Here is a 27,500-nt window from a genome sequence, read left to right as displayed (position 1 = left end):
ATTTACTTACTTCTTTAAAAAATGACCCACCTATTTACTTACTTGTTCATTCATTCCTTCACTTCCTTCTTTCATATATCTGTTTATCTGCTGATTTAGCATGACTCACTTATTTACTTATTGAATGTTTCAATTATTATTTATTCATTCTTTATTTGTCTATTTTTATGTATGTATTTACTTACTTTCTTGATTTTTTTTTTACTTTTTACAATTTACTTAATTTTTTTCTTTCTTTGGGAATGTACATCCTTTCTTTCTTTCTTTCTTTCTTTCTTTCTTTCTGTCTCCTGACTGTCACTGGCTAAGAAAATGGTGGCCTCCATGTCACTGGTTCTGGGTGAGTGTCAGCAAAGCAGCTCCTAAAATGGAAATTGATGAAGGGATAGATAGATGGGATACACACGCGCTCGCACATACATACATACATACATACGCACACACGCACGTGCATGACATGTACAGATGGGGGGGTTCCAATGTTTTCAGAGGAAGGTGCTCGCTGGTAATAATAAAGGTGCTGGTAAATAAGGCTGGAAATAGCTGAATCATTAAAACTCTTCAAATAAATAAAAAGCAATCTCTCTCTCTCTCTCTCTCTCTCTCTCTCTCTCTCTCTCTCACCATATACCAGCACATCTGAACTGACTGCAACATACAAAAGAAGAAGAAACACGGAAAGAAGACATCCCTGCTGGACAGGATCATCTGATCTGAGATGAGAATAAAGTCTTCGAATGGCTGACAACAGCATTTCATTGAGAAGAGATTCCACGTTTTATGCTGTACAGTTAGTTAGATAGATTAAGAGGGGCCTGTGAACTGGGGTGGGGTGTGGCTTCTCAGGTCACGTCAGGTCAGGGAGGGGCTGAGGAGTGTCCCATTGGCCTTGACAATAGGCACCAGTCAGACGTTAACGTTGAGTTCCTCAAAGGGAACTGACTGAGATCCTTGCTTACCTAAGAAATGCCTGACCTTGGAAAAGGTCTTGTGGAAAGCAGGCGCTTGAAACTGCAGTTTCACGTCTACCCAGAAAGCTCCCTCTCGGAAGGGAAAGTCATCGTGATATCTTACTCTTTTCCCAAGGATACCCTACCTACCCTTCTGATCATTCTTACTGAATTAAGTCTTCCACTGTAAATAAATAAAGTATGTAAGTAAGCAAATACGTGGATGGATGAACAAATAAATACAAAATTTGCTGTTGTTGACTGCCTTTTATTTCATAATGAATCTCTCTCTCTCTCTCTCTCTCTCTCTCTCTCTCTCTCTCACACACACACACACACACACACACACACAAACACAAACACTAAATATACAATAAAAGGAAGCATAACACCTTTACTCAGGGGGCAGAGTGAACTCTGAAAGTTTTCCAGGCAGGGCTATAGAGAGAGATGCTCCATGTCTCCCAGCATCACAGCTCACAGCTGTCTGTAATCCAGGAGCCCGAGAGCCATGGCAAAAACACAAATGCACATAAGATAAAAATAAATAAATTTTTTAAACGTGGGGGGGGGGAGACAGAATATAAGAACAAACTGAGAAACAAGGAAAGATAGTGTTGGCTGGCCGGCTGGCTGGCTTTCAGTTCCCTGACAGAAATAAGCACATTATGGAGGAACCACAAAGTTGTTACACTATGTGGGTGTGATGAGGAGAGATTGTGAGTGTCCTGTCAGAACAAAGTTAGTCCCATAGTTGATGAAATTCATTATCCCAAAAATTCAGCAGAATATATCCCAAGTTTGCAAATGTGTGATCAGCTTGTGACAGGTTGGGCTGGAGATGCTGAGAACTGGGGAGCCCTCAATGCAAGACCAGATACTCGTTCCCATGAAGAGGGAGGGAGGGAGGGAGGGAGGGAGGGAGGGAGGGAGGGAGGGATCATTCATTCATTCATTCCTATACTCAAGTTTAAGAAAAGATGAGTGGCTATGGAGAGACCACTCACAGATATGAAAAATCATTTCCTAAAAATCAAATTTCTCAGTCACTATGCAACTGCTATGGTGCTTCTCCTAGATAGAACACACACACACACACACACACACACACACACACACACACACACACACACACACAAAGGTGAACCAGGGAAAAGCTTTCTAAGCCTTTAAGGATGCACCGTGACTTCAGAGACCTCAGGGAGTATAGGGATGGGTGCTTGATGCTTCAGACTCATGTCATTGAAGGACATAACATAGTCTGGATTCACAGAGATTCACAACACAGAGCCATTGTCACTTACCCAGAGCTAACAAGAAATTGCAGTCTCAGCCGGGCTGTGGTGTGTGCATGCCTTTAATCACAGCACACACACAGATCTCTGTGAATTCAAAGATGGCCTGATTTACAGAGTGAGTTTTAGGACAGCCCAAGATACACAAAGAAACCCTTTCTTGAAAAACAAAACAAAACAGCAAAAGAAAGAAAGAAAGAAATGGAAAAAGAAAAAAAAAAGGCAGTCTCTTCCCACTCTCTCATCCATTGGCTCTTAAAGAGCTCTCAAGCTGAACTGGAGACCAGGGTGTCATTCATAACTGGGAAGCTAGAAACCTTAGGGGATCACAGGAGTCAGACTGACTGCAGCACTTGATGCCTCAACCCTGTTAATGGCTGTGATATAAGGTATGGTAAAATATGGGCTTTGGGCCTTTCGGCCGCGGTAGTCATCTTTCAGTAACTCGCCAAAATGACAAACACAAAGGGAAAGAGGAGGGGCACTCGCTATATGTTCTCTAGGCCCTTTAGGAAACATGGAGTTGATCCTTTGGCCACGAATCTACAAGAAGGGCGATATTATAGACATCAAGGGAATGGGCACTGTTCAAAAAGGAATGCCCCATAAATGTTACCACGGCAAAACCAGAAGAGTCTACAATGTCACCCAGCATGCTGTGGGCATCATTGTAAACAAGCGAGTTAAGGGCAAGATTCTTGCCAAGAGAATTAATGTGCGGATTGAACACATCAAGCACTCGAAGAGCAGAGACAGCTTTCTGAAGCGGGTGAAGGAGAACGACCAGAAGGAAAAGGAAGACAAAGAGAAGGGCACCTGGGTTCAGCTCAAGCGAACCCAGAGAAGCACACTTCGCGAGGACTAACGGGAAGGAGCCTGAGCTGCTGGAGCCCATTCCCTACGAATTCATGGCCTGATGTACAAAAAGAAATAACACACCTGGACTATTAAAAAACAAAATACGGGCTTTGGCAGAGCGCTATTCCCCCTTCTCTATTATTATTGCTACACAACGAAAAGGACCGGGGGGGGGGGGGGGGGGGGTGATGTGCAGTGCTGGTATTGAAATCTCACTGACTCCTTCCGCACTCCTTGTCAATTCCCGACTTTGTCAAATCAACTATCGTGAATCTTTGATGTGGGTTGGCCCTTTAGGAACTCAGAGAAACAAGACAGACCTATTTCATTCCAGAAACCTCCCAGTTCCTGAGCCCTAGCCCTGGAAGTCTCAAAGCCATCACATCCAGAAATCTCTCTAGTTAGTCCCTGCTAGTGGTGAACTCACTTCGTCTTCCCCAGGACCACTAATTATTTCTCCGTGTTTTCCTCTGAGATCTGAGGTCAGCTTTCTTCTTCCTCCCTCTGGCCTCTCCATGATCTCCATTCTCTAGACAACATGTCTAGAACTGAGTCTTATAGGCACCGAGAGAGTGTATCTTGAGGGCACTTGGCGTTTCTAGGACACGAGTGACATCACAAAATTCCGAGAGCTCTCCGGGATACCGTAGAATTTCCAGAGAAGGGACTGCTGATGTCGTGAGGCACGGCCTTTACCTCCTTGCTAATATTTCTCCCCGAACTGACCAACCGACCGACTGACCGGAAACCTGAGGTTTCCTTTCCAGGAGTCTCTCCTGCGACACAGAGGGAGCCATTCAGGATTTCCTCCTTCCAAAACCAGAAATTTCTCTCTGCTTCATTAAAATCTTTTCACTACTTCCTTCACCCATGGGGAGTTAGTTAGTTGAACACTCACTTTTTTCATGAATGTCCCTTCCTCCCTCTCCGGAACATCTCATATTACTGATTCATACTCAGTAAATCAGTAATATGAGAAATTAGGCCAGGAGGACACGGAAGATGAGGGTTGAGTCCTCTGAAGTGAACAAGCACTTAGGGAAGGCTAAACTTAAGGGAATTTGACTCTGAGCGGCAAGACATGAATAGCTGCTGCCAAGGCACAGATGCAGGCATCGGGCTGAGGCACCAACTGGGCCCTTGGCATCCTCCTGCATCATCAGAGCTGTGTGAGAAACTCAGACCAAAGGAGGGCCGTGTTCAAAGGGAGAGGGCATTTTCTATGGATGGCTGCCAGCTATCTCTTGGCTTCTGTAAGTACAGGAACTCAACAAAGACAGAGACATGCCAGACAGGAGGTTTTGGTAAAAATCTGAACTGACCTGAATAGAAACTGGCTATTACGTATTAGTGTTTTCAGAGTTATGTCTGAGGAACAAAATACTTAAATAAAATAAAATCAAATCCTTAAAAAACATCCAGGTGTCCTCTGAGGGGGCATGGAAAACAAAACAAAACAAAAAGATAAGAGGGATTTTAGTTGTTCCAAAAACCCTCAGAGCCGGGCGGTGGTGGCGCACGCCTTTATTTTTTTTTTTTTTTTTTTTTTTTTTAATGTGGCTGGAGAGACAGCCGTGGGTGCTGGGAACCGAACTCTTTATATTTATGGTTGTGAGCCTAGCCTTTAACGGCTGAGCCATCTCTCCAGCCCTGGCGCACGCCTTTAATCCCAGCACTTGGGAGGCAGAGGCAGGTGGATCTCTGTGAGTTCGAGGCCAGCCTGGTCTAGAAGAGCTAGTGCCAGGACAGGCTCCAAAGCTACAGAGAAACCCTGTCTCGAAAAATCAAAAAAAAAAAAAAAAAAAAAAACCCTCAGGAACAAAACTTCCCCAGGAGAATAGCAAGAGTTCATTGGGAAACTGTCTGTCTCCTGTTGCATCATTTCAAGTTTTTCTAACTTGAGACTGGATGGTGTCAGCTGTAAGATTTTCATCTTTTACGCTCACAGTGAGATTCTAGCCTTTTTTCTTTTTTTATTGAGAGATGGACACATGTTCCCTCCCTCTAGTTCTATTGGCTGTACAGCTTTGACCAAGAAAGAGGGTTGGATTTCATCAAAGAATTTCTCTCCATTTTATATTTCACCCACTTTTGATTGCTATTAAGTGCAATCTAGCTGGTTTGTGGTGTTTCAGGAACACTTTCCTTATTCTTCTGGGTTTTGTGTGTGTGTGTGTGTGTGTGTGTGTGTGTGTGTGTGTGTGTGTGTGTGTGTTTGGTTTTGTGAGGACAGGGTTTATCTAGGAACAGTCCTGGAATGTCCTTGGTAGGTGAGGCTGGCCTTGAACTCCCCCTGCCTCTCTGTCATTTCTTCCTACTTGGTGTGTGTTTGGTTGCTGTTTTGAGTTTTCAGATCTCCTGAAAAAAAGATCAAGATCATTTCTTTCCTAAACTCTGTGTCCTTGGGACACAAGCATTAAAGGGTGTGGCTACAGCTCCACTGGACCTCTTTGATATGGATATCTGCAGCCTTTCCTGTTGGAGTTGGGAAATTGAAAGTTGTTGACTTGAATTCACTCATTGCAAAAAAAAAAAAAAAAACCACCCTTATTTATTTTATTATTTCACATTTTAACTTGATTTTTTTTTTCTTTTTTTGAGACAGGAATTGGCTTTTTATTTATGCTCCAGACAATCTATCTCACTACATGGCCCAGGACTTCTTTCTGAACGCTTCCATGATAGTAGTCAGCTGCCCAAAATATACTGCTGCTGCTGCAATTTTAGAAAAAAATTAAATAAAAATAAATAACCTGAGATAAACAAAGAAAAAAAGGAAAGCACCTATTTTTCCTTCCTTCCTTCCTTCCTTCCTTCCTTCCTTCCTTCCTGTTTTCTTCTTTTATTATTTTTTATTTTTGGTTTCTCTGTATAATACCTTTAACTCACTATATAAACCAGGCTGTCATCTTGGTGACATTATGGTTTTGTTTTTTCTTATTTCTGGTCTGAAAATTGACAAATTGACATTTCTTCTCCCTCTCTCTTTCTCATTTAATTCATGTTTTATTTTATGTATTTATTTATTCATTTATTTATTTATTTTTGTTTGTGTTTTGGTTTTGATTTTCAAGGCATGGTTTCTCTGTTGTCTTAGAACTAGCTCTTGTCGACCAGGCTGTCCTCAAACTCCCAGAGATCCAACTGCCTCTCTGCCAGATATGGAACCAGTCATCTTGGTTAGTTCAAAAGCCACCCCATAAACACATGTGCGCGTGTTTATGACATGAACACGTGAGACATGAACACGTGAGAAACAGGAAGGAACGAGGAGTGGTGTCCACTCTCTCATTAAATGCAGGCCTGCCTGCAGTGATTGAAAGAATCAGAAATGGAGAGATGGAATTTCTGGACTTTCCAGAAACCACATGGTGGAAATCTAGTGCCCTCTTCTGTTGACAGGGCCTAGATGTGCATATTTGCTGTTTTCTGGTTGAAGCTGGGAAACAGTACCTTCTTGCTGAAGTTGGATAATTGTTGAATTCAGCCATTTTCAGGTTTCATAGAAAACAAAACAAAACAAAAAGCCCCTTCTTTGTTTTATTTCACATTTTAATTTGATTTTTTTTTTTTTTTTGAGACAGGACCTGTCTTTTTATTTGTGTTTCAGACAAACTATTTTACTACATGGCCCAGGACTTCTTCTTTCTGAACACTTATGCTGCAAATACAATCTTTTTTTTTTAATTAATTATTTATTATGTATACAGCATTCCTTCCATGCATGACTGCAGGCCAGAAGACCCCATTACAGATGGTTGTGAGCCACCATATTGTTGCTTGAATTGAACTCAGGACCTTTGGAAGAACAGTCAGTGCTCTTAACCTCTGAGCCATCTCTACAGCCCCTGAAAATATAATCTTAAAAGAAAAAGTAAAATTAAAATGAATGGCCTGGAATTAACAAAGACAAAAAAGGGGGAAAAAACCCTGCATTTTCTTGCTTGCTTGCTTTTTTTTTCTCTTCTTTTAGTATTTTTTGAGGCACGGTTTCTCTGTGTAACAGCCCTAGCTGTCCTGGAACTCAGTTTATAGACCAGGCTGTCTTGTTGGTAACGTTCTCTTTTTATTCTTATTTCCTATCTGTAAATCCACATTTCTTCTCTCTCTCTCTCTCTCTCTCTCTCTCTCTCTCTCTCTCTTTCTCTCTCTTTCTCTATCTCTCTCTCTCTCTCGCTTTCTCTCTCTCTCTCTCTCTCTTTCTCTCTCTTTCTCTATCTCTCTCTCTCTCGCTTTCTCTCTCTCTCTCTCTCTCTCTCTCTCTCTCTCTCAATTTATTTATTTCTTGTTTGGTTTTGTGTTTTACTTTATGAGACAGGGTTTCTCTGCTGATTTGGAGACTGTTCTTGGAACTAGCTCCTTTCTTGTAGACCAGGCTGGCCTAAAACTCCCAGAGATCCTGCCTCTGCCAGATATGGAGCCAGTGCTCTTGAATGCCTTCATCTGGTGAGGTCAAAATATACCCCCCCCCACACACACCAAACACAAACACAGGCACAGGCACAGGCACACCCAGAGACACATAAATAAACTTTTAAATTAAGAGCCTGGAGAGCTAGTTTCTTGGCTCTTCCTGAGAAATTGGGTTCAATTCCCAGCACCTGCATGGTTAAATAAAATAAATCATAAAAAAAATTCTTTAAGAAATTGAAATTAAACTACACAACTGGAAACACTGTCTCAACTAAAAGTAAAATAAAATGTAAAAGAGTGCATGCAGTGCTAAGTGCAGTTATGAAAATGTTTGGAAATATGACACCTTCCCTGTCTCCCCCACATACACAGGCACACCGAGAGAGAGGTTTAAATAAATGTGGTGGTGGCACATGCCTTTATTCCCAGCACACAGGGGGCAGAGGCAGGTGAATTTCTTGGGAGTTGGAAGCCAGCCTGGTCTACAAGAGCTAGTTCCAGATTAGCTAGGACTGTTACCCAGGGAAACCCTGTTTCGAAAAACAAGACAAAAAAATTAAAATTGAAGTAAATGTACAAGCCAAAGCTACAGGCCCTGGCCTCCACTCCTGTCCCTGAGGGCACCTGGTAAAAGTGAGAAGGCAGATTTCAGAGACTAGTAAAGTTCAAGGTCACCAGCCCTTCCTAACAGCTAGAACTCCTTGCTGAACCATTAAAGGGTGAGTCTAAGGCGGGCAGTGGTGGTGCACGCCTTTAATCCCAGCACTCTGGAGGCAGAGGCAGGCAAATCTCTGGGAGTTCCAGGACAGGCACCAAAGCTACAGAGAAAACTTGTCTTGAAAAGCCAATAAATAAATAAATAAATAAATAAATAAATAAATAATATAAAGGGTGAGGCTACAACTTGATTGGTCTGCTTAGATATGTATTTTTTTATTTTATTTTTTTGTTTTTTTAGATATGCATATTTTTGTTATAGTCTTTTTTTTTTAATTTATTTATTATATTATGTGTATAGCATTCCTTCCACGTGTGCCTGCAAGCCAGAAGGGGGCACCAGGTCTCATTATAGATGGTTGTAAGCCACCATGTGGTTGCTGGGAATTGAACTCAGGACCTCTGGAAAAGCAGTCAGTGCTCTTAACCTCTGAGCCATCTCTCCAGCCCTGTTATAGTCGTTTTTGTTTTACTGGGCAGGAAAAGATATCCAAGTGGGAATTTTTCCACAGCTGCTTTAATTTTCTCAGACTCTGTATTTAGTATGAGAAGTGGGGTGTGGGGTAGGTTGTACAAACACAACTACTGAAGAAAAGAAACCCCAAGAAAGCAAGCGAGTGGTTGCCATGTCTTTGAAAGGCATTTAGGTGACTGGGAACTGCCCTTGCTGCCTCCCTCCTTTCCTCCCTCTCACCAATCCATAATTGTGGCAGCCCCTTGGCCCACATAGTCCTTTCACTGATCGGTCAGACACACTCTTTGTTTTATTTTTTAATTTTTGAATTGTGGGTGAAGTCAATTAATTGAGCTCTTAGATTATTATCATCATCATCATTATTATTATTTGTTTATTTGTGGTTTTTCCACATAGGGATTCCCTTTGTATGCTTGTTTGCCCTGGAACTCACTTTGTAGACAAGGCTGGCCTCAGACTCACAGAGATCTAGCTGCCCCTCCCTGCCTCTACCTCTGCCTCCTAGTGCCGGAATTAAAGGCCTGTACTAAACACACTTTTAGTTTCTCTGTGTCTGTCGTCGCTTTGCCTGCAGAACAAGGTAGCCTCAAACTCACAGCGATCTGCCTGCCTCTGCCTCTCCTGATCTCTGAGGGCTGAGAACTGAGAATAAAGAAATGTGCTGCCACCATTACCCAGTTAGGCAGCTGCCTAAAATATACTGCTGCTGCGGCAGCAATAAAAAAAAATAACCTGAGATAAACAAAGAAAAAAAGGAAAACACCAGTTTTTCTTCCTTCTTTCCTTTTTTCCTTCTTTTCTTCCTTCCTTGTTTTTTTTTCTGTTTTCTTCTTTTATTATTTTTTTGGTACAGGGTTTCTCTGTATAATACCTTTAACTCACTATATAAACCAGGCTGTAATCTTGGTGACATTATGGTTTTGGTTTTTTTCTTATTTCCTGTTTAATCATTTCTCTCTTTCTCTCTCTCTCTCTCTCTCTCTCTCTCTCTCTCTCCTCTCTCTCTCTCTCTCTCTCTCTCTCTCTCTCACACACACACACACACACACACACACACACACAGATTTAATTTATGTTTTTTATTTTTGTTTGTGTTTTTGTTTTGATTTTCAAGGCAGGGTTTTCTCTGTTGCTTTGGAGCCTGTCTTTGGAACTAGCCCTCGTCGACCAGGCTGGCCTCAAACTCCCAGAGATCCACCTGCCTCTCTGCCAGATATGGAACCAGTCCTTTTGAATGCTTTCATCCTTCCTGGTCATTAAAAATTTGAAATGAAAACTAAGTTCTACACAACTGGAAAGACTGTCTCAAATAAAAGTTAAATAAAATGTTCTGAAATAGGGCACCTTCCATGCCCCCCCCCCCCCCACCAAGGACACACTTGGGTGCAGACCAAGAGATACAAACAAAATTTGAAATGAAACTAAATGTACATGAAATTAATAGAATGAGATACTAAAAACTTAGTTGGATTGTCACTGTGGTGCACATCTTTTATTCTATCATCCAAGAGACAGAGACAGGTGTACCTCTGTGAATTCCCAGGTTTTGGAGAGAGGCCCCCATCCCAAATTAAAAAAAAAAAAAAAAATATATATATATATATATATATATATATATATATATATATATATATATATATATATAAAAGTTCAACCAAAAAAAAAAGAAGGAAGAAAAGAAGAAAGAAACATTATGAACTGTCTCCTTGTTTCTAGAAACTTGTTTTGATTTGCATTTCTCTGATGACTAAGCATGTTGAACATTTCCTTAAGTGTCTTTCAGCCATTTTAGATTCCTCGGTTGAGAGTTCTCTGTTTAAGTCTGTACTCCATTTTGTGAGTTAGATTATTTGTTCTTGAGATGACCAATGTCTTGTGTTCTTTGTATGTTTTGGAGATCAGACAGACCTCTGTCTGATGTGGGGTTAGTGAAGATCTTTTTCCATTCTGTAAGGCCGTCATTTTTGTCTTGTTGGCCGTGTTCTTTGCTTTACAGAAGCTTTTCAGTTTCAGGAGGTCTCTCTCACTTATTAATTGTTTCTCTCAGTGTCTGTGCTACTGGGGTTCTATTTAGGAAGCGGTCTCCTGTGCTGATGCGTTCAAATGCGTTTGATATTTTTATTTTTATATTCTTTTATTGTGGATGAAGTCAATTATTTGAACTCTCAAATATTTTTCTTGTTATTATCTCTTTATTTGTTTGTTTATTTGTGGTTGTTCAACATAGGATTTCGTTGTGTGCCCTTGTATGCGTATGCCCTGGGACTCACTTTGTAGACAAAACTGGCCTCAGACTCACAGAGAGCCATCTGCCTCTGCCTCCTAATGCTGGGATTAAAGGCTAAACAACCTTTTTTATATATTTATTTTCCTAATAATTTATTTTATCGGCATTGGTGTTTTGCCTGCATGTATGTCTATCTGAGGGTGTCAGATCTTGGAGTTACAGACAGCTGTTGACTGCCATGTGGGTGGTAGGAATTGAACCTGGGTCCTCTGGAAGAGCAGTCAGCACTCTTAACCGCAGAGCCATCTCTCCAGCCCCCACCTTTTTTTTGAAAACAGGGTTTCTCTGTGTCACTTTGCCTGTCCTGAATCTCAATCTGCAGAACAAGGTAAGCTTTAAACTTACAGTGATCTGCCAGCCTTGGTCTCCCTGATCTTGAAGGTGTTTTATCATCTCTCTCTCTGTCTGGCTATCTATCTATCCATTCATTTATTAGTTTATGTATTTGTTTATGTGTTTATTTATGTATTTATTTATTTTTGTTTTCTGAGACAGGATTTCTCTCTAGCTTTTGAGTCTGTCCTGGATCCAGACCTGGTCACAGCTGTACCTGAAAATAAAATAAACAAACAAACAAACAAACAAAAACAAAAACAAAGCAAAGCAAAAGCCAGGCAGGACTCTCTGGTTGACCTTCCCTTTCCCCCTCCCCCACGGGCTCCTCAGAGGCAGTGAGGCCTCCGGCAGGGAATCCACAGAGCCTCTGCCCAAGGCTCTCCAGGGAACCCACTCTCTCCCTTTCCCCCAGCCCCAGGGCTGCCAGCCACATCTATCTCAGGCAGAGATGGCGGGCACTCTGGCTATCCAGGATGTGACAGACACAGACACAGAGAAGCAGGGAGGAAAGTTGCCCACTCTCTCACTAGATGCAGGCATGCAGGAGGAACAATGAAAGAATGAGAACTGGAGAGATGGAATTTCTGGAATGTCCAGAAACCACATGGTGGGGATCTAGTGACCTCTTTTGGTGACAGGGAGTACAGCACAGATTTGGGTTCTTGTGCTCCTGAGATGTAACCCCCACAAGGCAGCAGCTCATAAGTGATTGTAAATCCAGTTTCACACGACTGCACATAAAATAAAGTTAAATAAATCATAAAAAAATTCTTTAAAAATTTGAAATTAAAATAAGTTCTACACAACCAGAAAGACTGTCTCAAATAAAAGTAAAATAAAATGTTCTAAAATAGGACAACTTCCCTGCCCCCCACCCCCACAGGGACACACTTGGTGCAGACCAAGAGATACAAACAAAATTTGAAATTAAACTAAATCTACAAGAAACTGACCCTGGTTATTGTGGTGCACATCTGTGAATTTCCAGGCTTTATAGAGAGGCCCCCAACCCAAATAAAAAAAAAAATATATAAAAGTTTAACCAAACACACCCCCCCCCACACACACACAAAAAAAAAAAAGGAAGGAAAGAAAGAAGAAGGAGACATTATCAACTGTCTCCTTGGTCCTAGAAACTGGACCATGGGAGTTTAGGACCTATAAGACAGTGCACGAGTCTTGTGATCTCACTTGGTAGATGAGTCTGGATTTTAACTCACAGATGTCCTTCTGCCTGTGTCTCCCATGTGTCTCCCATAAAGGGTTCCCTAATTCTTGAATGGCATACCGAAAGTAGTTATTTCTACTTAGTTTGCGTTTGATTTTTTTTAAAAAAATCCATGCCTATTTATTTATTTATTTTTGGTTTTTCACGACAGGGTTTCTCTGTAGCTTTGGAACTAACCCTTGTAGACCAGGCTGGCCTCAAATTCACAAAGATCCACCTGCCTTTGCCTCCCAAGTGCTGGGATTAAAAGAATGTGCCACCACCACCCGCCTTTGTTTCTTATATTTATTTTTGTTAAGCTCTACATTTTTCTTTGCTCTCTTCCATGTCTCCCCTTCAACCCTCTCCCAAGGTTCCCATGCTCTCAGGAGATCTTGTCTTTTTCTACTACTCATGTATTTTAGATCTATGTATGTCTCTCTTAGGGTCCTCATTGTTGTCTAGGTTCTCCGGGATTGTGATTTGTGAGCTTTATGTTTAAAAATCACTTATGAGTGAGTATATGTGGTAATTGTCTTTTAGGGTCTGGGTTACTTTCCTCAAAATGATGTTTCCTAGCTTCATCCATTTGGCTGCAAAATTCAAGATGTCATTATTCTTTTCTGCTGTGTAGTAAGTACTCCATTGTGTAAGTATACCACATTTTCCTCATCCATTCTTCAGTCAGAGGGCATTTAGGCTACTTCCAGGTTCTGGCTATGACAAACAATGCTGCTATGAACATAGTTGAGCCCATGTCCTTGTGGCACAATTGAGCATCCTTTACATATATACCTAAAAGTGGTATTGCTGGGTCTTGAGGAAGGTTGTTTCCTAATTTTCTGAGAAATCGCCACACTGACATCCAAAGGGGGCTGTACCAGCTTGCATTCCCACCAGCAATGCAGCAGTGTTCCCTTTTCCCCACATCCTCTCCAGCATAAGTTGTCATCAGTGTTTTTGATCTTGGCCATCCTTACAGGTATAAAGTGGAATCTCAGAGCTGTTTTGATTTACCTATCTCTGATGACTAAGGATGTTGAACATTTCCTTAAGTGTCTTTCAGCCATTTTAGATTTCTCGGTTGAGAGTTCTCTGTTTAGGTCTGTACCTCCATTTTGTGAATTGGATTATTTGTTCTTGAAATGACCAATGTCTTGAGTTCTTTGTATATTTTGGAGATCAGACCTCTGTCTGATGTGGGGTTAGTGACGATATTCTGTACTGGAGTTAGATTTAGGAAGCGGTCTCCTGTGCCGATGCGTTCAAATGCATTTTTTTAAATAAATATTTATTTATTATGTATACAATATTCTTTCTCTGTGTATGTCTGAAGGCCAGAAGAGAGCACCAGACCCCATTACAGATGGTTGTGAGCCACCATGTGGTTGCTGGGAATTGAACTCAGGACCTTTGGAAGAGCAGGCAATGCTCTTAACCGCTGAGCCATCTCTCCAGCCCCCATTCAAGAGCTTTTGATATTTTTATTTTTATATTTTTTTATTGTGGATGAGGTCAATTATTTGAACTCTCAAATATTTTTATTGTTATTATCTGTTTGTTTATTTGTGGTTTTGCAACACGGGGTTTCCTTGTGTATCCTTGTGTGCCCTGGAACTCACTTTGTAAACAAGACTGGCCTCAGACTAACAGAGATCCGCCTGCCTCTGCCTTCTAGTGCTGGCATTAAAGGCGTACACTAAACACATTTTTTTTTTTTGAAAACAGGGTTTCTCTGTGTCACTTTGCCTAACCTGAATCTCAATGTGCAGAACAAAGTAGCCTTAAACTCACAGTGATCTGCCTGCTTTGGTCTCCCTGATCTTGGAGGTGTTTTATCATCTTGCTTACTTGATTTTTTGCTTTCTTGCTCTCTTGCTTTTTTTTTCCTTCTTTTATTAGTTAATTCTTGAGGCATGGTCTCTCTGTGTAACAGCCCTAGCCGTCATCTATCTATCTATCTATCTATCTATCTATCTATCTATATTTATGTATATTTGGTTTTGTGTTTTGCTTTATGAGACAGGGTTTCTCTGCTGCTTTGGAGACTGTTCTTAAAACTAGCTCCTTTCTTGTAGACCAGGCTGTCCTAAAACTCCCAGAGATCCTATTTCTGCTAAATATGGAGCCAGTGCTCTTGAATGCCTTTGTCTGGTGAGGTCAAAAGCCACCCCCCACCCCCACCCCCACAACACACACACAAACCAAACACAGGCACAGGCACATCCAGAGACACATGAATAAACTTTTAAATTAAGAGCCCGGAGGGCTGGAGAGATGGCTCAGAGGTTAAGAGCATTGCCTGCTCTTCCAAAGGTCCTGAGTTCAATTCCCAGCAACCACATGGTGGCTCACAACCATCTGTAATGAGGTCTGGTGCCCTCTTCTGGCCTGCAGGCATACACGCAGACAGAATATTATATACATAATAAATAAATATTAAAAAAAAAAAAAAAAAAAAAAAGAGCCCGGAGAGCTAGTTTCGTGGCTCGTCCAGAGAAATTGGGTTCAATTCCCAGCACCTGCATGGCAGCTCATAGTGATTGTAAATTCAGTAGTTTCTGGGTGATCTGACATCTTCAGACCATTGCACATAAAATAAAGTTAAATAAATCATAAAAAATTCCTTAAGAAATTTAACTAAGTCCTACACAATTGGAAACACTCTCAAATAAAAGTAAAATAAACGGAAAAGAATGCAGTGCTAAGTGCAGTTATGAAAATGTTTTGAAATGTGATACCTTCCCTGTCTCCCCCACATACACAAGCCACACTGAGAGATTTAAATAAAATCTGGGTAATCATTTATGTATCTGGCTTATGTCAGAGGGGCAGGGGAAGCTGAAGCCTTGTCCTTTGGGCTCCAGGTTCTCAGTACTGCATCAAAAACTCGAATGTATAGTGAGCCCATGTCTGTCCTGCCGGCAGCACTCAGGAACTGGGAATACAAGGATCAGGAGATCATCTTCAAAACCCAGCAAGTGCAAACCATCCTGGTGGGAAAGAGACCCTCTAAAAGAAATCAATAAAATGACATTTTTATTTTTTTCTGTCTGAAGTGAAAATGCTCCAAATAATTCACTGCATCAGTATTCCTGGAAATGATATCAAAGTCAGATTTTTTTTTAACATTTTATTTTATTTTTATTATATTTATTTATTTATTTATTTATTTATTTATTTATTTTGGTTTTTTGAGACAGGGTTTCTCTGTGGTTTTGGAGACTGTCCTGGAACTAGCTCTTGTAGACCAGGCTGGTCTCGAACTCACAGAGATCTGCCTGCCTCTGCCTCCCAAGTGCTGGGATTAAAGGCGTGCGCCACCACCGCCTGGCATAAATCAGAATTTTTCATATTATTCCATGGCTGTTGTAATTTTCTCTGTGGCAGACAGAGGCAGGCAGATCTCTGTGAGTTTGAGGCCAGCCTGGTCGTCTACAGTTCCAGGACAGGTGCCAAAGCTACAGAGAATCCTGGTCTCAGAAAAAAAAAAAAAAAAAAATTTTTTTTTTCTCTGTGTCTCCTGTATCGTGTGTCTTAAGGAATCCTAAGCGCCTGTAGGTGATCTAGGAAATCTCCTGTAGCAAGGGCCCTGGCCTCCACTCCTGTCCCCTGAGGGCACCTGGTAAAAGTGAGAGGGCAGATTTAAGAGACTAGTAAAGTTCAAGGTCACCAGCCCTTCCCAACAGCTAGAACTCCTTGCTAAACCTTTAAAGGGTGAGGCTACAACTTAATTCGTCTGCTTAGATATGGATATTTTTGTTGTGGTTCTTGTTTTACAGGGCAGGAACAGATATCCAAGTGGGAATTTTTCCACGGCTGTTTTAATTTTCTCAGACTCGGTATTTAGTATGAGAAGTGGGGTGTGGGGTTGTACAAACACAACTACCAAAAAAGAACCCCAAGAAAGCAGGCCTCCCTCCCTCCCTCCCTCTCTCAGTTCCTCCCTCTCACCAAGCCATAATTGTGGCAGCCCCTTGGCCCACATAGTCCTTTCACTGATCAGTCAGACACACTCTTTTTTTTTATTTTTGAATTGTGGGTGAAGTCAATTAATTGAGCTCTTAGATTATTATTATTATTATTAGTTTATTTGTGGTTTTTTCTACATAGAGGTTCCCTGTGTTTGCCCTGGAACTCACTTTGTAGACAAGGCTGGCCTCAGACTCACAGAGATCTAGCTGCCCCTGCCTCTACCTCTGCTTCCTAGTGCCGGAATTAAAGGCCTGCACTAAACACACTTTTTTCCCCCAAGACAGGGTTTCTCTGTGTCTGTCCTTTTGCCTGTCCTGAAACTCACACTGCAGAACAAGGTGGCCTCAAACTCACAGCGATCTGCCTGCCTCTGCCTCTCCTGATTTCTGAGGGCTGAGAATAAAGAAATGTGCTGCCACCATTACCCAGCTAGGCAGCTGCCCAAAATATACTGCTGCTGCTGCAATTAAAAAAAAATTAAAATAAAATAACCTGAGATAAACAAAGAAAAAAAAAGGAAAACACCTGTTTTTTCTTCCTTCCGTCCTTCCATCCTTTTTCCTTGTTTTTTTTCTTCCTTTGTTTTTTTTTCTGTTTTCTTCTTTTATTATTATTATTTTTTTGGTGCAGGGTTTCTCTGTATAATACCTTTAACTCATTATATAAACCAGGCTGTCATCTTGGTAACATTATGGTTTTGTATTATGGTTTTGTTTTTTCTTATTTCTTGTCTGTAAATCGACAAATCAACATTTCTTCTCTCTCTCTCTCTCTCTCTCTCTCTCTCTCTCATTTAATTTATGTTTTATTATTATTATTTTTTTTTTTTTGGTTTGTGTTCTTGTTTTGATTTCCAAGGCAGGATTTCTCTGTTGCTTTGGAGCCTGTCTTTGGAACTAGCTCTTGTCAACAAAGAGCTGGCCTCAAACTCCCAGAGATCCACCTGCCTCTCTGCCAGATATGGAACCAGTCATCTTGGTTAGTTCAAAAGCCACCCCATGGGCTGGAGAGATGGCTCAGAGGTTAAGAGCATTGCCTGCTCTTCCAGAGGTCCTGAGTTCAATTCCCAGCAACGACATGGTGCCTCACAACCATCTGTAATGAGGTCTGGTGCCCTCTTCATGTCCAGCAGGCATACAAACAGACAGAACACTGTATACATAATAAATAAATAAATTAAAAAAATAAAATCATAAGTAAAAATTAAAAAAAAGCCACCCCATAAACACACACACACACACACACACACACACACACACACACACACACACACCCAGAGAAACATATATTTATTTTTAAAAAAAAAATTAAGGGCCTGAAGAGATGGCTCAGTGGCTCTGAGGAAGAGGTTTCCATTTCCAGCACCCGTATGGCAGCTCATACGTGATTGTAAATCCAGTTCCTGGATGATCTGATACCCTGACACCATTGCACATCTAAAGTTAAATAAATCATAAAAAATTCTTTAAGAAATTGAAATTAAACTAAGTCCTACACAACTGGAAACACTCTTAAATAAAAGCAAAATTAAATGTAAAAGTGCTAAAACAGTGCTAAGTGCAGTTATGAAAATGTTTGGAAATGTGATACCTTCCCTGTCTCCCACACATACAAAAGGCACACTGAGAGATTTAAATAAAACTTGGAAATGGGTGGGCAGTGGTGGCACATGCCTTTATTCCCAGCGCACAGGAGGCAGATGCAGGTGAATCTCTGGGAGTTCAAGGCCAGCCTGGTCTACAAGAGCTAGTTCCAGAAAAGCTAGGTAGGACTGTTATGCAGGGAAACCCTGTCTCGAAAAACAAAACAAAACAAAACAAAAAAATTAAAATTGAACTAAAGAAAGACAGATAGAAAGAATGAAAATGAAGAAACAAAAAAAAAAAAAAACAAAGGAAGGCAGTCCTGGAGGCTTGTCTAAAAAGGGCCTTCGCTACAATGTTTTGAATTGTGATCCCCCCCCACACACATACGTACGTAAATACACACACACACACACACACACACACACACACACGGACAGACATGAGCACACTGAGAAAAACAAATAAAATCTGAAGTTAAACTCAATGTATAAGAGAGTCAGAGAACACACACACACACACACACACACACACACACACGGACAGACATGAGCACACTGAGAAAAACAAATAAAATCTGAAGTTAAACTCAATGTATAAGAGAGTCAGAGAACACACACACACACACACACACACACACACACACTGAAATAAAACCATGCTACAGCACAGTCTCATACAGGACTGTCATGCATTTGTTGAAGAAATCTACTTTGAAACATATTTCATGATAGTTGCCTAGTTAAAACTCACTCCCCTCCTTAGGGTCTGATGTTGACTGGTCAGGGCAAGCTTATAAAATTCCTTTGTTCAGAGCTAATGCTTGATGCCCCTACTATATTTATTTATTTAGGTTTTTCGAGACAGGGTTTCTCTGTGGTTTTGGAGCCTGTCCTGGAACTAGCTCTTGTAGACCAGGCTGGTCTCGAACTCATAGAGATCCGCCTGCCTCTGCCTCCCGAGTGCTGGGATTAAAGGCTTGCGCCACCACCGCCCTGCGATGCCCCTACTATAAAAATTGGTTTCAGAAACCGGCCTTTTGCCACAGTGTCAGAAGCCCAAACTCTGCCTGTGGTCTCAGCTAGCTGATAAGCTTCTGTGACTCGCAGTGTGTTTTAATTTTTAAGTTTGTTTTTGGTTTATTATACTTGGTGGTGTTCTCATCTTTGCATGACCCCCCCCCCCGCCCCCGCCCCAACATTTAAGTGTCTTTCGATCCCTCTGTTGAGAGTTTTCTGTTTAGGTCTGTACTCCATTTTTTTTTTTAATTTATTTATTTTACATATATAGTGTTCTGGGCACCAGATCTCATTATAGATGGGTGTGAGCCATCATGTGGTTGCTGGGAATTGAACTCAGGACCTCTAGAACAGCAGTCAGTTCTCTTAACCTCTGAGCCATCTCTCCAGCCCTCCATTTTTTTTTAATTGGATTATTTGTTCTTTTGATGACCAATTTCTCGAGTCCTTTGTGTATTTTGGAGATCAGACCTCTGTCTGATGTGGGGTTAGTGAAGATCTTTTCCCATTCTGTAAGGCCGTCATTTTGTCTTGTTGGCCATGTTCTTTGCTTTACAGAAGCTTTTCAGTTTCAGGAGGTCTCTCTCACTTATTAATTGTTTCTCTCAGTGTCTGTGCTACTGGGGTTCTATTTAGGAAGCGGTCTCCTGTGCCGATGTGTTCAAGTGCATTTGATATTTTTATTTTTATATTCTTTTATTGTGGATGAAGTCAATTATTTGAACTCTCAAATATTTTTATTGTTATTATCTCTTTATTTGTTTGTTTATTTGTGGTTGTTCAACATAAGGTTTCGTTGTGTACCCTTGTATGCCCTGGGACTCACTTTGTAGACAAGACTGGCCTCAGACTCACAGAGAGTCATCTGCCTCTTCCTCCTGGTGCTGAGATTAAAGGCATGCACTAAACACCTCTTTTATATATTTATTTTCCTAATAATTTATTTTATCGGCATTGGTGTTTTGCCTGCATGTATGTCTATCTGAGGGTGTCAGATCTTGGAGTTATCGACAGCTGTTGACTGCCATGTGGGTGGTAGGAATTGAACCTGGGTCCTCTGGAAGAGCAGTCAGCACTCTTAACCACAGAGTCATGTCTCTCCAGCCCCCACCTTTTTTTTTTTTTTTTGAAAACAGGGTTTCTCTGTGTCACTTTGCCTGTCCTGAATCTCAATCTGCAGAACAAGGGAGCCTTAAACTCACAGTGATCTGCCTGCCTTGGTCTCCCTGATCTTGGAGGTGTTTTTATCATCTCTCTGTCTGGCTATGTAGCTATCTATCCATTCGTTTATTTTTTTTTTTTTTTGTTTTCTGAGACAGGATTTCTCTCTAGCTTTGGAGTCTGTCCTGGATTCAGACCTGGTCACAGCTGTACCTGGAAACAAAACAAAACAAAAACAAAGCAAAGCAAAGCAAAAGCCAGGCAGGACTGTAATGGTTGACCTTCCCTTTCCCCCTCCCCCATGGGCTCCTCAGAGGGGGTCAGGCCTCCTCCAGGGAATCCACAGAGCCTCTGCCCAAGGCTCTCCAGGGGACCCACTCTCTCTCTCCCTTTCCCCCAGCCCCAGGGCTGCCGGCCACATCTATCTCAGGCAGAGGTGGCGGGCACTCTGGCTATCCAGGCTGTGACAGACACAGATACACACAAGCAGGGAGGAAAGGTGCCCACTCTTTCACTAGGTGTAGGCATGCAGGAGGAACAATGAAAGGATGAGAACTGGAGAGATGGAATTTCTGGAATGTCCAGAAACCACATGGTGGGGATCTAGTGCCCTCTTCTGGTGACAGGGAGTACAGCACAGATTTGGGTTCTTGTGCTCCTGAGACCTACCCCAATTTAATACTGACATTATCCTATCATACCCTATATATCACATATAGGCTTGCTTGATATCACACACATACACTGCCTACGTTTCTGCCTGACCCCTGTGAGAGAGCCTGGTACCTTCAGAAGGCAGAAGATGGGGTGTGGGTCTGTCTGTCTGTCTGTCTGTCTATCTGTCCATCTATTCTTCCATAAAGTATTTATGTAATACTTTATTCCTTTGTTTGTTTTGTGACAGGGTTTCTCTCTAGTTCTCTCTAATTGAGTCAGTCCTGGAACTAGCTCTTGGAGACCAGACCGAGTGCTGGAATTAAAGGCGTGTACCACCATTACCCGGTTAGAAGTCTTTTTAAAAAGTAGGCAATTAGAGCTACAAATTTCCTCATAGGACTGATTTTACTGTGTGCCAGGGTTTGTGTAGGGTTTTGCTTTCATTTTCTTGAGTGAACCTCCCCCCCCCCCCCCCCCCCCCCCCGTCTCTCTTATTCTAGAGCTCTGTTTTGTCTTCCATGAGCTCTGAGGGGTACTTGGCTTGAGTGTGATATACACACACAGACTCACTATTAAGGAAAGTTCAAGATCAAGATCCTTTCCTAACTCTGTGACCTTGCAACAGAGAAGTTTCAAGGGGTGTGAAGGGTGTGCCTACTGACACTGGCATTCATTTTATCTGCTAGGCAGCAAATGCTATGGATTGTGTGTGTGTGTGTGTGTCTGTTAGTTTAGGTGTCTTTCCAGTCCACGTTGGTGTAATTACCGTGCGTGTGTATATTCAGTGCTCTGATCCTTTCAAATGGTTGTGAAGGAAGGCCTAGCCTAGGAATGACTTCAGTGACGTGTTGTTATTTTCCTTTCCTAACTCTGTGACCTTGGGACAGAGAAGTTTCAAAGGGTGTGAAGGGTGTGCCTACAGCTCCACTGGCCTTCCTTGATGTGTACATCTGTTGCCTTTCCTGTAGTAAACATTCTTGTTGGAGTTGGGAAATTGCTGATTCGAACTCAGCCAATTTCATGGAATAGCCCTGGCTGTCCTGGAACTCATTTTTATAGACCAGGCTGTCCTTTTGGTGACGTTCTATTTTTTTTTTTCTTCCTCTTATTTTTCTATCTGCAGTCAACATTGGTGTAAGGACTGTGTACCTGTATATTCACTGCTCTGATCCTTCTTCCTTCCTTCCTTTCTTCCTTTCTTTCATATGTCTGCCCTCTCCCGAAAACCCAAAAATTTCTAGCCTCCCAACGCAATTAAAAATAACTAAAATTTTAGTAAACTGGCATTTAAAAAAGGAAGGAAGGCAGGCAGGCAGGCAGGCCTGGATGGTGGTTGTGAAGGGAGCCCTGGCCTAGTCATATCCTCTGCCATGACTGTAACCCCAGTACTCAGGAGCTCTAAAGGGTCTGAGAAGCTGCTTTCATGCTTCTGCTGCTGGGCATTTATTTATTTATCTATCTGGCTTATGTGGGAGGGGAAGGGAAAGCCAGAGCCTTGTCCTATGGGCTCCACGCTCTCAGTAGTGTCTCATAAACTCGAGTGTGAGGGCCCATGTCTGTCATGTCAGCAGCACTCAGAAACTGAAAACACGAGGATCAGGAGATCATCTTCAGCAACTCAGCAAGTGAGAACCATCGTGGTGGGGAAACAGACCCTCTCCAAGAAATGACTAAAGTGACCTGTTTATTTTTTTCTGTCCTAAGTGACACATCACTATGACGATATTATTCCCGGAAATGAAATTCGAGTGGGATTTTTTTCAAAACTATTTTTATTTCATTATTATTATTATGATTATTATTTAAAAAAAAACTATTCCACGGCTGTTTTAATTTTCTCCGACTCGGTATTTAGTCTGAGAAGTGTGGGCTGAGGGTGTGGGGAGTGGGGTGAAGAAAAAGAACCGCAAGCAAGCAAGCAAGCAAGCAAGCAAGCAAGCAAGCAAGCAAGCAGTGGCCATGGTGAAAGGAGACTTAGATGGCAGGGAACTGCCGTTGCCGCCTCCCTCGGTCCCCCTCGGTCCCCCTCGGTCCCTCCTTCTCACCATGCCCTAATGGTTGCAGAAGCCCCTGGCCTGTCAGACACACTCTTTGTTTCCCGTGAGCAAGCGAGCGAACGATCGATTCGCCTGTTTTCCTAGCTGCCTGTGGTCTCGGTCGTACTTTCGTTTTCGTAGCCCCGAATGTCCAGCCCGGCCCACGTTCACCGTGTTCGGGGGTGGGGTGGGGGAACCGACAGGGGAGTTCCCTGTCCTGCTGTGGGCCCGTGCCACCTCCGGGCGTGAGCGTGGGAGGACGCTGTCACGCCAGAGAAGGTGAAGACGCCGCCGCCGCCGCCGCCGCCGCGGCCGAGCGAGCGAGCGAGCGAGCGATCTATGGCGGTCGGTTGTCGGGCGCCCCCTAGCGGTGGCCTTTTTCTCCTGGTCCTCGGTCGGTGACGAGGACGGGGCGAAACGGCTTTTGTGAGGCGGAAAGAGTGACGAGAGTCCCGGCCTGGCAGGCGGGTGTGTCCCGGAGTCGGTGTCGTGCTTGGGAACGGTCTCTGTGTAGGAGGTTGTGCCGGAAGTCACCCATGGGTGCATGCGTGCGTGCGTTGGGGATGGAACCGAGTGACGGGACCAGCTGGAGAGGGTGCTGGGAGACTCGAGCGGGTCGACCAGAAGGCTTCAGTCGTTCGCGTACCCCCGCTAGGTGTCGGGTCCTCCCGGGCCCAGGATCGGTGAAATACCCCGGCTTTAAAAGTTGCTTTTCCCTTGCCTTTTCTCTCTTCTAAGAGCCCTGGGACCCGGCGACCCGAGGCCGAGAGGAGGCGATGGTTGATCCCGGCTTCCCCGCTGGGGTCTCGGACATTTTTTTTTCCTCTTGCGAGAACCATCGGTCCTCAGTGCCGGACTTCCTCATCTTGAGGCCGAGAGGAGGCGGTGGTCCCGGCTTTCTCGCCTCCCTGTTCCGGACTCTCGGAGCTTTTTATTCATTTTCTTCCTCTTGTCAGGAACCCTCGGTCCTCAGTGGCGGGCTTTGCCATCCTGAGACCGAGAGGAGGCCGTGGTGCCGGCTTCCTCGCCTCCCTGGTCCGGACTCGTTGGGGTCTCGGAGCTCTACCCCGCCCCTTTCTCCTGCCCTCGGTCTTGCGAGAGCCCAGCGGCGGGCCTCGTGTTGTCGAGGCCGAGAGGAGGGTGGTGGTCCCGGCTCCCCTGTTCACTGGTCCCCGGTTTCTTGGACTCGAGATTTTTTTTTTTTCCAAGTTTTTTCTTCTTGCCCTTCTCCATTCCTAGCGGCTGGTCGCAGGGTCCTCGGCCGGGAGGAGGCTGGGCGCCCGGCTTTCTGACATGTCCACCTCGCTCTCTCGGTCCTTTCATGGTTATGAGGTCGACCAGTTGTTCCTTTGAGGGTCGGTTCTCTTGTTTATGGGGACATTTTTGGGACATTTCACCCAGCCTCACTTTCAGGAGTTCTGTGTGGTCTGTGAATGACTCCCCGTACCTGTTGTCATTCTTCTAATGGTTGCTATCTGTCCTTATTGTACCTGCAGATAGGTGCTGACACGCTGTCCTTTAATTGGGTGACATTAAAGGACGCTAGGTGGCGGTCTGTCTTCTGAGCCTCACTGGGTGTTACTTTTCCCGTCTAGCCCAGCCCGCGTCTCGCTGCCTTTTGGGGCTGGGCCCGTGTGTGCTTTTCCTGTGCGGCTTTTTGAGATGACCGGCTTCCTTGCCTTGCTTTTGCCCGTGGTGAAGCGTGTCAGGCATCCCCGCTTCGTGGCTTGTCACCCGTTCTGCTTGGATGGTGGGACCCGTCTCTCGATGCTTCTTTTTCTCCCTTGCCGTCCCGGTGCTTTTTTTTTTTTTTTTTTCTTTTTTGGGAGGGCGGGGACCAGGTTGTGGAGCTCCCGAGTCTCCTCCATGGTCCTCTGCTCCCATGTGCCTCCCGAGCGCACTGTTTTTTCTCACCCCCTTCCCAGCTTGTGGAGCTCCCGAGTCTCCATGAGTCCTTTTGGGTTGAGGGTGGCCCGGCCCTTCTGCTGCCTTATGTGCCTCCCGAGTGCACACCTTTTCTTGGATTCCCTGGTTGACCCCCCGCCGCTGTTTTTTGGTGTGGAGGTGTGTGAAGGGTTTTCTTTTTTTTTTTTTGCTTTTTTTTGCGGCATGTGTTGGGTCTGTGGTGATCTCTCGCTCGATTCTTCCCGGCTCCGCTTTGTTGATCGATGTGGTGTGCTCGCCCTGTGTTCATTCGGGCCGGAGGCCTAAGCCGCGCCAGGCGAGGGACGGACATTCATGGCGAATGGCGGCCGCTCTTCTCGTTCTGCCAGCGGGCCCCTCGTCTCTCCTCCCCACCTTTACCGGTGGTGTGTGGAAGGCAGGGGTGCGGTTATCCGGCCTGAGCCCTGTGAAAGCCCCCCCGCACTCCTCGCTGTGGTTCGTGGGGGTTCCTGTGAGGCGCGCCGGGGGCTTTGTTCCCCGTCGCGCGTTTCGCTATGCCCACCGTGTGTGGGTCTGTTTGGCCCTCCTCCCTCCGAGCCGGGGGAGGGTCGGCTGATATGCCGTGTTACGTGCCCCTCCCGACCGGGTTCGTGTGCACGCGCCTTGCTTTGTGATCCTTGTGGTGCTCCTGGAGCGTTCCAGGCCGATCTTCAGAGGTGCCCGGTTCTGAGCGGCGGCGGCGTTTCCCGGTTCTCTGACGTGTATGCCTCCTGCGCGTGGTGTACGGCCTTTAGCGGTGTGTTCCTCTGCGAGGTGTGTGGTCCCGAGGATCAAGTAAGGGGGTCGAGGCGAGCGGTAAGATGGCTCTCTCACGGCTATCTCGTGAGATCGGGCGAGCGGCCCACCACGCGCTGCCTTCTCCCGTAGGCGGTGAGCCGTTGGGTGGTGTTGAGCGGTCGCGGCCGGCCTTTTTCATTTTCTTCTCACCGTTAAAGGTGGTCTGTCTGATGGACTGACTGTAAGAATGCCTCCCCGCCTGGTGCAGACCCGGTGGGTGTTGCCGGAGAGGCAGGCCTGGCTCTCGGGGGACACTCTTGTGTAGTATGCTTTTTCTCGGTCCGGTCCCCCCTGTCCGCGAACGCTCAAGAGTGCGCCCCGGAAAGGAAGCCTTACCGATACCGCAGACCCCCCCGCCTCGCCGCGCTCGAGATCATCGAGCGGTGTGCGTGTGTCGCTTCCCCTGCTCTTGCGCTGCTGCGGCCGGAGGCTCGTCGGGCCGGGTCCGTCCCGCCCGCCCTCAGTGAGAAAAAGTGCCTTCTCTAGCGATCCGATGGGAAGAGAGGGCGTGCTTGGGGTCGCCCCGGCACGCCCTGAACGCCCGATGCGCGTAGCTTTGGCCGGGTGCCCCTCGCCGTGTCCCGTCTTTGGGGGGGGAAGACCCGAGCGTTTGTGTCGCCCGCTGCGGCCCGCGCCTCCTCGCTCCGAGTCCGGGGAGGAACCACGCGGGGCAAGAGAGCGTGTCGTGAAGCCGGCGTGCCGTGTCGGAGCCTGAGATGTGTTACCCGTGGTGGGGAACGAAGGGGGGCCGCGTGCGCGCACGCCCGAGTGCCGCGGGACCCCGATTCCCCCGCTCCCCCCGAGGGTGCGTACGCGCCTCGGTCGGGGCGTGGAACCGAGCGGAAAGAGCGGGGCTGGGTGGCGGTGGGCTCCCGGGCCCCACCCGTCCACCGTCCGTGCCCGCCGCGAGCGGTCCTTCCCGCGCTTCCCCGTCTTTGCCGTTCCCGCGGACCGCGGCCTCGCCGCGCGCGTCGCGTGCGTGCGTCGCTCGTGTTGTGTGCCGTGTGGAGGTCGCCTCGCTCCCCCTCCCCGGCAGCGTTCCCACGGTTGGGGAGCAGCGGTTGACCCGTCCCTCCTCGGGGTCGGGGATCCGGTTCTGGCTTTGCGGGGTCGTGACCTCTCTCTCGGGTGCGGCCTTTGGAGAGGACGGCGGTCGGTCGTCTCCCGGCGCGTCGCCGGACGCGTCGGGGCCCGTCGCCGCCGGAGGGCCTTCCTTCGGCGGTGGCGGGCGCGTCTGTCTCGGCGGTGGGTCCGTGCGAGAGGGTGCGAGAGGCAGGCAGGCTCTGCGCGTTTCGGGAGCCTCGCGAGGGAAGGAGGCTTAGCGGACGTCCGTCGTCTGCGGCGTGGCGGTGGGTCCGCTGGCCGAGGTGCGTCTGGGGACTCTTCCGGCCCCGTCGTCGTCGTCCTCCGGGAAGGCGCGTCTCGTGTGGGGAACCGCCACCGCACCGGGTTGGGTGCCTGGCGGTGAGATACCCCTCACTTGCGTGCTTTTTTTTTCCTCCGGTGCGGCGGCGGGGGCTCCGGTCGATGACTCTCCCCGTCCCCGAGGTCCGGGCCCGTCCGAGCGTCGTGGGCCTCGGCGTCCCCCCTCACGTCCCTCGAGGGGAAGACCGTCCGCGTGTCGTCGTCTCTTCTCCCCCTCGCGCCTCTCCCCCGCGTTTGCGAGCACGCGCGCGGCCCGGTTTTACGCGGCGTTCTGGTCCCCTCCGCCTCCGCCTCTCGTCCGGGGGCGGCCGCCGTCCGTCTCTCCCGCCAAGCCCGTTGGCGCGGTGTGTCGTCTCCCGCCCGGCCGGTTCCCGGTCTCCGGACC

General features: G+C 45.5%; 1 protein-coding gene across 1 annotated transcript in view; it reads right to left on the bottom strand.

The window, feature by feature from the left end:
- Window positions 1-27,500, bottom strand: part of LOC121439154 (serine/arginine repetitive matrix protein 1-like) — a 31,221-nt gene that overhangs the window by 1,912 nt on the left and 1,809 nt on the right. Inside the window, exons 4-6 of the mRNA XM_041639660.1 lie at window positions 27,171-27,500; window positions 26,027-27,095; window positions 25,727-25,889 (exon numbers count right to left, since the gene is read on the bottom strand). The exon at window positions 27,171-27,500 is cut by the window's right edge and continues 489 nt beyond it. Of these exons, the coding sequence (XP_041495594.1) occupies window positions 25,727-25,889; window positions 26,027-27,095; window positions 27,171-27,500 (1,562 nt within the window). The remainder of the gene's footprint in view (window positions 1-25,726; window positions 25,890-26,026; window positions 27,096-27,170) is intronic.

Source organism: Microtus oregoni, unplaced genomic scaffold, assembly GCF_018167655.1.
Source record: "Microtus oregoni isolate MIOR12 unplaced genomic scaffold, Mior012 000060F_011, whole genome shotgun sequence".
NCBI lineage: Eukaryota > Metazoa > Chordata > Mammalia > Rodentia > Cricetidae > Microtus > Microtus oregoni.
This window is presented reverse-complemented; position numbering and strand designations above follow the sequence as displayed.